Genomic DNA, 8,620 nt, shown 5'->3' with positions numbered 1-8,620 from the left:
TGATAACTTGTATGTTATTATTTGCACCTGGTATGTAAATGTGTTAGATTGTGTGTTTGAAGTTGTGGGTTACATTTTTTATTTTATCCGTCATGTAAATAATTCAAACTAAATAAATGAAAATCACGGAGATTGAATAGAAAGACATTTATGTTTAGAGAGGCAGCGATCAGGTTTTTTGTGGCTGATACCAGTTTCTCTTTTATTCTAAGGATTACAGGTCCTTCTCAAAATATTAGCATATTGTGATAAAGTTCATTATTTTCCATAATGTAATGATGAAAATTTAACATTCGTATATTTTAGATTCATTGCACACTAACTGAAATATTTCAGGTCTTTTATTGTCTTAATACGGATGATTTTGGCATACAGCTCATGAAAACCCAAAATTCCTATCTCACAAAATTAGCATATCATTAAAAGGGTCTCTAGACGAGCTATGAACCTAATCATCTGAATCAACGAGTTAACTCTAAACACCTGCAAAAGATTCGTGAGGTCTTTAAAACTCCCAGCCTGGTTCATCACTCAAAACCCCAATCATGGGTAAGACTGCCGACCTGACTGCTGTCCAGAAGGCCACTATTGACACCCTCAAGCAAGAGGGTAAGACACAGAAAGAAATTTCTGAACGAATAGGCTGTTCCCAGAGTGCTGTATCAAGGCACCTCAGTGGGAAGGAAAAAGTGTGGCAGAAAACGCTGCACAACGAGAAGAGGTGACCAGACCCAGAGGAAGATTGTGGAGAAGGGCTGATTCCAGACCTTGGGGGACCTGCGGAAGCAGTGGACTGAGTCTGGAGTAGAAACATCCAGAGCCACCGTGCACAGGCGTGTGCAGGAAATGGGCTACAGGTGCCGCATTCCCCAGGTCAAGCCACTTTTGAACCAGAAACAGCAGCAGAAGCACCAGACCTGGGCTACAGAGAAGCAGCACTGGACTGTTGCTCAGTGGTCCAAAGTACTTTTTTCGGATGAAAGCAAATTCTGCATGTCATTCGGAAATCAAGGTGCCAGAGTCTGGAGGAAGACTGGGGAGAAGGAAATGCCAAAATGCCAGAAGTCCAGTGTCAAGTACCCACAGTCAGTGATGGTCTGGGGTGCCGTGTCAGCTGCTGGTGTTGGTCCACTGTGTTTTATCAAGGGCAGGGTCAATGCAGCTAGCTATCAGGAGATTTTGGAGCACTTCATGCTTCCATCTGCTGAAAAGCTTTATGGAGATGAAGATTTCATTTTTCAGCACGACCTGGCACCTGCTCACAGTGCCAAAACCACTGGTAAATGGTTTACTGACCATGGTATCACTGTGCTCAATTGGCCTGCCAACTCTCCTGACCTGAACCCCATAGAGAATCTGTGGGATATTGTGAAGAGAACGTTGAGAGACTCAAGACCCAACACTCTGGATGAGCTAAAGGCCGCTATCGAAGCATCCTGGGCCTCCATAAGACCTCAGCAGTGCCACAGGCTGATTGCCTCCATGCCACGCCGCATTGAAGCAGTCATTTCTGCCAAAGGATTCCCGACCAAGTATTGAGTGCATAACTGTACATGATTATTTGAAGGTTGACGTTTTTTGTATTAAAAACACTTTTCTTTTATTGGTCAGATGAAATATGCTAATTTTGTGAGATAGGAATTTTGGGTTTTCATGAGCTGTATGCCAAAATCATCCGTATTAAGACAATAAAAGACCTGAAATATTTCAGTTAGTGTGCAATGAATCTAAAATATATGAATGTTAAATTTTCATCATGACATTATGGAAAATAATGAACTTTATCACAATATGCTAATATTTTGAGAAGGACCTGTATATCACATAAAAAAGTAAAATGGGCCACAGGTTCTTTAATAGAGGCTGTAGTTTCAAATGTAACAAAAAATCAAAAGGATTATACGCTTGAAAATCAGATTTTTAAAAATGTATAATCAAAAAAGTGAATCAGTCTTGTGGTTGATTTATAGGCTAAAAATTGTAGGAGTCCTTAGCTTTGATGCATTCAATGAATATACGAAAAAATCTGATATTTCAGTCCTTAAACTGCAGACGACATCCATACGGGTAAAAACTATTTTCTGCTTATATATATAAAGGTTTTACAAAATACATGAATTACATATTAATGAAAGTCCAGCTGTGACCTTCAGGTTTATCAGAAAACAACTAAAATGTGTTTATTTTTGCCCGCCTAAAACTTCAAATTTATTGGTTCATGAAATTGTTAAGGAATATTTGCAGTCAGATTAAAGAAAAACATCGAAGAGGGACTAAAATGTTAATGCTGATTTGAAATAACACACATGCAAGCTGTTACAGCCTCCTCTTTCTGGTACAGACTTGTGAAAAAACACTTCTCTGTCACAGTTTTCTGTTTCTACTACAGTAAAATGTTTTATGGTCTTTCTGCAAGGTGCCATGGAGAGAACAAAACCTTTGATCCCTGAGATGTTTATTACAAGGAAGGAGACAATTTTTCCAACCCCATCTATCTATCTATCTATCTATCTATCTATCTATCTATCTATCTATCTATCTATCTATCTATCTATCTATCTATCTATCTATCTATCTATCTATCTATCTATCTATCTATCTATCTATCTATCTATCTATCTATCTATCTATCTATCTATCTATCTATCTATCTATCTACAGAGGCTGCCCTACTCAATTTGTCGATATGGGTTGTGTTTAGTAAAATGAAATGGGGAGCCTATAAGAACGCTTAGTGAGCCTGGGCCCACTTAATACCAGTCACTAATATGAACACAAAAATGCTTAGGAAGGTCAAACATGACCTGGAATATTTCATAATATTGAATGTAAAATAGAAAACATAGACATTGATTTGTGAAATTGTTACTGGATTTGTAAAAACTAAAACAAGAACTTTTTTGGCATAAGATCACACTATATTGGGTCCAGCTTGAAAACTACCATCCACAGACAGAATTATTCTGGCCATTTTTACAGAATACAGTGTGGGATTTGTGAAACTTAATGAAGAAACAAAAAACCCATCTAAAATCTGCCTTTTTTGAGTTTTCATGAACTGAAAAAGGGGTTTACAATTTACAAACTGTTTTCTAGGATCTGCCATTAGTGTAAAAAAAACTATACAAGTCAACTTTTTTAATTTTTCAGAATTTGAATAAAGGTTTTAACAAGCACAAACTATATTTTATAGAATATATTACAAGTAAAGACGGATTCTGCCCATGTTTGACCTGTTTAAGTATTTTAGATTTCACACTGGACTCAATCTTAGTGAATACGGTGAAAAAAAAAATTATTTTCTCATTTTTCACACATTGAATTATGGCTTCACAACTCATAAACTGTTTTCAGCAATATGTCGGTATAGAATATTTTGTCCATCTGACCATTCCAAGTGTTTCAGATTGTGAACTAGTTCACAGTAGTGAAATGTAGCAGAATATCCCTTTAGTCCTGAAACAGAAGCTGTGAATCAGAGATCAGCCTAAGTCTGGTCAAACATGATGATTACTGTAGCTCGGTGGGCAGTCATGTAAATTTTACCTAGTGTCACCAGTGACACCAGGTAATTTATCCAGGTAATTGGTTTCCACCTAAAACAATGTGGCCTTTAGTTTAAATTAATGGATCCATTTAGGCGCAGTTGGCCACCCACAGATTGCACGTCCGCAGCTCCTGGCTTATAAACTGTGCAAATCTTATTTATTTTGCATTCTTCATTTCTCAAGCTCTGACAACACATTTTTAACAAAAAACCCAAATTTGCAAGAACAAGATCGGTGTTATGCAAAAGCAGACTGCAGTTTGTTTGATCCTTCGTTCCTTGACACGAAGACAATAGACTTGAATAAAATCTCCAATCGGGGGTCGCACCTTGTTAGCACTGCCATTAGTCTCCTTTTACATTCGCTGATTGGTGATTTACATTTGCGGCCAAATAACATCTTTACTGCTGTTTACCAAGGCTGCAGAGGGGAACTAGGCTATTTGATATAAAACGTGGAGCTTCGGTGTCTTCAGAGTCACTCCAGCAACAAGCTGCGCTCAAACAGACTGATGCACCGGGGATCTACTCACGCTCCTAAGATGTTGGTGTTTGCGCTCAGTTGTGCCGCTCTGCTTTGCGTCACCGCAGCGTGGCCTGCGCTCGGAGACCAGGGGAATCATTTCACCTCAGAGGGCGAGTCAGAGGTGGTCCGCTCAGCTGCCATTAAAAGACTTCTGGAAGTTTTCGGGATGGAGGACCCCCCTGCTGTCCATGGACACAAGCAGCCTCCTCAGTACATGCTCGATCTGTACAACACGGTGGCTGATGTGGACGGCGTGACCAAGGACCCCTATCTGCTGGAGGGGAATACTGTGCGCAGCTTCTTTGACAAATGTAAGATGCTTGTACTTAGGTGTGCAGACCAGAAGAGGGTAAAATAGAAGGTGTGGTCTCTAATAGTGTTTTTTTTATTGCAGTGCGCAGTGAACAGGTGGAGTTCAAGTTTAATTTGTCAACAGTGCCAAGAACCGAGAAGGTCCTCATGGCAGAACTCCACCTCTTCAAGCTGCGCCCACAGGCATCCCTCACATTCAGCAGACATCACTTCTGCCAAGTAGGTTCATCCTTATAAATAATAATTAAATGTTTATGGCTGCATGCAGAGTTGACCCTAGGTTGTATGAAACTGCCTATTGGGGCATGTCTCTACCAGCTTTGCACTTTCCCTTCATAAAGTGGCTTAGGCTTATTTTCAATTTTATTCACATTTTGGCACATATTTTCAACTGGATTTATGTTTGGACTTTGACTTAGCCATTCTAACACACGGATGTGCTTTAATCTAAACTATTTCATTGTAGCTCTAGCTTTATGTTGAAGGTTGGTGTCAAACTGCAAAGTGAATATTGACTCCAGTCTCATGTCTGCTACAATTTGTAACAGATTTTCTTTCTGCTGCTTAGATCCATTCATCTTCCCATCAGCTCTGATCACCTTTTCTGTCCCTGCTAAAGAAATGCACCCCACAGCATTATGCTGCTAAATGTACAGGGTGTTAGTTTTTCGCCAAACAGTGTTTTTTTATGTAGGCCAAAAAGTTCAGTCTTGGTCTCATTTGACAAGAGCACCTTCTTATGCATGTTTACTGCGTCGCTTACATGTGTGCAGCAAGCTGCAAACTAGGCATCTTATGGCTTTCTTCATGCCACTCTTCCACAAAGGCCAAATTTGTGGATTGTGAAACCAAAAGTTCTACTGTCAACAGATTATCCCACCTGAGCTGTGGATCTCTGTAGCTCCTCCACAGTTACCACAGGCCTTTTGGCTGTCTCACTGATTATTGCTGTTCTTGCTCAGCCTCTGTTTGGGTGGATGGCCATGCGTCGGGTTGTGGTTGTGCCATAGCCTGTCCATTTTCGGATTATGGGTTAAACAGAGGTCTGTGGAATGTTCAAAGCTTGGGATATTATTTTATATTCTAAGCCTGCTTGAAACCTATCCACAACTTTCTCCTTGACCTGTCTGCTGTGTTCTTTGGTCTTTATGATGCTGTTTATTCACTAATGTTCTTTAACAAACCTCTGAGGCCCTTAAGGAACATTATAGAACCTCTGAAAGCAACAGGTTGCACTAGAGTTTATTTTTAGAGAAAATGGTGCTAAATAGATATGCAAGGCACGCATTTCAAATTTTTGATTTGATAACAATTAACACCCACTGGGAGGAGTCCCAGGGGACGGCCAAGGACACGCTGGAGGGACTATGTCTCTCGGCTGGTCTGGGAACGCCTTGGGCTCCCCCCGGAGGAGCTGGAGGAGGTGTCTGGGCATCTCTGCTGAGTCTGCTGCCCCCGCAACCCGGTCCTGGATAAAGCGGAAGACGACGAGTACGAGTAACAATTAATGTATCCTGCTGGAATCAGGGAGAGGGAGCAGAGTTTAATGTAACCACAGAGAACCGATTGTTGAGCTATTTGCAGACAGTGACTGTGTGCATGAAATGCGTCCGAGATTTAGATACAATCAATAGAAATGATTAAATCGGGTTTATATTGTAACTGTAATCTAAATGATAGTTTTCTTTTGAATATGTCTAAATTGTACATTAACAAACTTGCCAAGTTTAAAGTTCTCTTGGGACCCCAGGCCAACAGTTTGTTTGCACATACCCTGACTGGATGTGAAAATTAAATACACTAAAATTAATTTCTCCTTGCTTCATTTCTAATGGTTTTTCCTTTCATTTTGTATCATTCAGGTCAGTGTTTATCAGCTGTTGGATAGTGGTAAAACCAACAGCACTCAGGCAAAGAAGTTGCTGTCCTCTCGACTCATTCCAGTCCACTCAACTGGTTGGGAAGTGTTCGCAGTCACACAAGCTGTAAGTATCTCCTAAAGCCCAAATACTTTGAATCCAAGCCACGGATGTTGTATAAAAATCATGTTGTAACTGATATCCTTAAGGTGCGCTCCTGGATGGCAGATGAAGGCAGTAACCTAGGGCTCTACGTGGTGGTTAGGACGCTGGGAGAAAGCCAGACGGACCTGAAACTGATCCGTTTTGCTTCAGGGCGCCACCACCACCTGAGCAAACATCCCATGCTGGTTCTATTCACCGATGACGGCCGCCGCTCTGCTGCACTCGAGAGCACAAGTGAGATTTGCATCAGTTTTAATGTCATTTCTCAAATCAGAATACAACCAATGACAGTAAATACAATCCTGGATGATTTGTATTGGCCTACACTGTTAAACAAACCGTTAGATTTTAAGTAGGAGAGGCAATTTGCATACATTTTATTAAGTGGGAATTTAATCAATAGTTCTGAAAAGAGTTTGCATGTTTGACTGCTAAAAGACACTTAAATAAGTTAGTTAGAATTAAAAAAAATTTTTAAATGATCCGACTCTGAAACATTTAACTTTATTCAAATAAATTAGTTAGATTCTAACTCTTCTGTTTTATATTGACGAAGACTTTAGAAACAGACAATATTTCATGATTTTAAATCATATTAATCAGTTAGAAGTACAAAACATCAGAGAAATAAATAGCAAGAAACCACGATTGCTAGCAATCGTGACTTTAGCATTAGCTGTGTTACTAAGCTAGCTAAAGCTTAAACTTTTAAAATCTATTCTAAGATGTAAACCGTTTCCATGACAACCACAGTTTAAATTTGCTGTTGATTAGGTAACGCCTCTTACCAGCTAGCTTAAAAACCTAAGCTAGCTGGTAAGTTCAAGTTTAGCATTAGCCCTGTCGCTAAACTAGCTAAAGCTAAAGGTTAAACTTTTAAAATATTTTCTAAGAAGCTGACATGTAAACTGTTTCCCTGACAACCCCGGTTTAAATATGCTGTTCATTAGTAATGACTCTTACCAGCTACCTTAAAAACCTAAGTTTTGTTACCCAAAAACATAGTTAATGTTGTTAGAAATTAACCATTATGGAACATTGCATTCAAACACTATTATGCTTGATTAAAATGTAGTCAGTTAAAAACCTAACACTTATACCCTCCAAAATTCCTTTTTATAAATGGTGCTCAGAAATTTTGGCTGTTATTATACTCTACACATTTTACAAGTATTCGATTGTGTTTGCTAATTTAAGCAACCATTTTCTCTCTTCCAGATGCCCATGAGGCCATCGCCAACTCCTTTCTCCCCCAGACCCCTACGTCAGTCAAATCTTCCCGCACAGCTCGCTCCCTGGACTATGGCGAGGAGGAAGGCTGGTCCAAGTCCTGCCAGCGCCTGCCTCTGTATGTGGACTTCGAGGAGATTGGCTGGTCGGGGTGGATCGTGTCTCCCAGGGGCTACAACGCTTATCACTGCAAGGGGTCCTGCTCCTTCCCCTTGGGTCAGAACATGAGGCCGACTAACCATGCCACCGTCCAGTCCATCATCAACGCCCTGAAGCTGATCCGAGGCATCGAGACGCCGTGCTGCGTGCCTGACAAGCTGTTTTCCATCAACCTGCTGTACTTTGATGATGATGAGAATGTTGTTTTGAAGCAGTATAATGACATGGTGGCTGGAAGCTGTGGCTGTCACTGATTTTGTAAAGTCTATTGTGTTTGGGTACATAGCTTCTCAGACGCAGATTTAATTTTCACTCTTACCGTTCCTGTTGCCCTTTCACTATTAACTCATGAGTAAATGTGCTGATTCTACCAATGACACTGTAATATATGTAAATATCTACATAAATTATAATATATGACTGTGATGCAAGAGATAACCACAAAAATTTGTAAATATGTATATGCTATGTTTTTGTGTTCTTTATTTTAATGAAGTAAGAATAACTTTTAATAAATAAACTAGATATATGGAACTTCGAAATTTCTATTTTAGGATGACTGAACAAATTTTTTTATTTTGTTCCATTAATTCAGAAATCTTACATACATCTCCCCTGGTTTCTGTGTAAAAAGGTGAAAAGTGTGTAATAACCTTTGCAATCCAAAACAGATTTTATTTAGCAACATTCTTCCACTTTAATTGAGTTCTCCGTAAGCAATAATGTTTTTTAACAATTTGGCAACACTTTTTCCACAGAAAGAACTTGGTGATCAAATCATTCAGTGAAGCATCACTAAGAATCATAAATAATTACAGAGAG

At 39.6% G+C, this 8,620-nt stretch overlaps 1 protein-coding gene across 1 annotated transcript; it reads left to right on the top strand.

Moving 5' to 3' along the window:
- Positions 1–4,089: 4,089 nt before the first annotated feature.
- On the top strand, positions 4,090–8,231 carry LOC124870642 (anti-dorsalizing morphogenic protein). The gene is made up of 5 exons (XM_047369460.1): positions 4,090–4,384; positions 4,468–4,604; positions 6,248–6,370; positions 6,454–6,643; positions 7,628–8,231. Exons 1-5 carry the CDS (start codon positions 4,090–4,092, stop codon positions 8,050–8,052), a joined length of 1,170 nt encoding a protein of 389 aa, XP_047225416.1. The 3' UTR covers positions 8,053–8,231.
- The last annotated feature ends 389 nt before the right edge of the window (positions 8,232–8,620 follow it).

This window comes from Girardinichthys multiradiatus, chromosome 6 (assembly GCF_021462225.1).
Source record: "Girardinichthys multiradiatus isolate DD_20200921_A chromosome 6, DD_fGirMul_XY1, whole genome shotgun sequence".
Lineage (NCBI taxonomy): Eukaryota > Metazoa > Chordata > Actinopteri > Cyprinodontiformes > Goodeidae > Girardinichthys > Girardinichthys multiradiatus.
This window is presented reverse-complemented; position numbering and strand designations above follow the sequence as displayed.

Bases quoted from the DNA above. Each gene is read 5' to 3' on its own strand.
- LOC124870642 (XM_047369460.1), top strand. From the start codon at position 4,090: ATGTTGGTGTTTGCGCTCAGTTGTGCCGCTCTGCTTTGCGTCACCGCA. The intron at 4,385-4,467 runs GTAAGATGCTTG...TTTTTATTGCAG, and splicing joins GCGCAGCTTCTTTGACAAAT to TGCGCAGTGAACAGGTGGAG. The intron at 6,644-7,627 runs GTGAGATTTGCA...TCTCTCTTCCAG, and splicing joins TGCTGCACTCGAGAGCACAA to ATGCCCATGAGGCCATCGCC.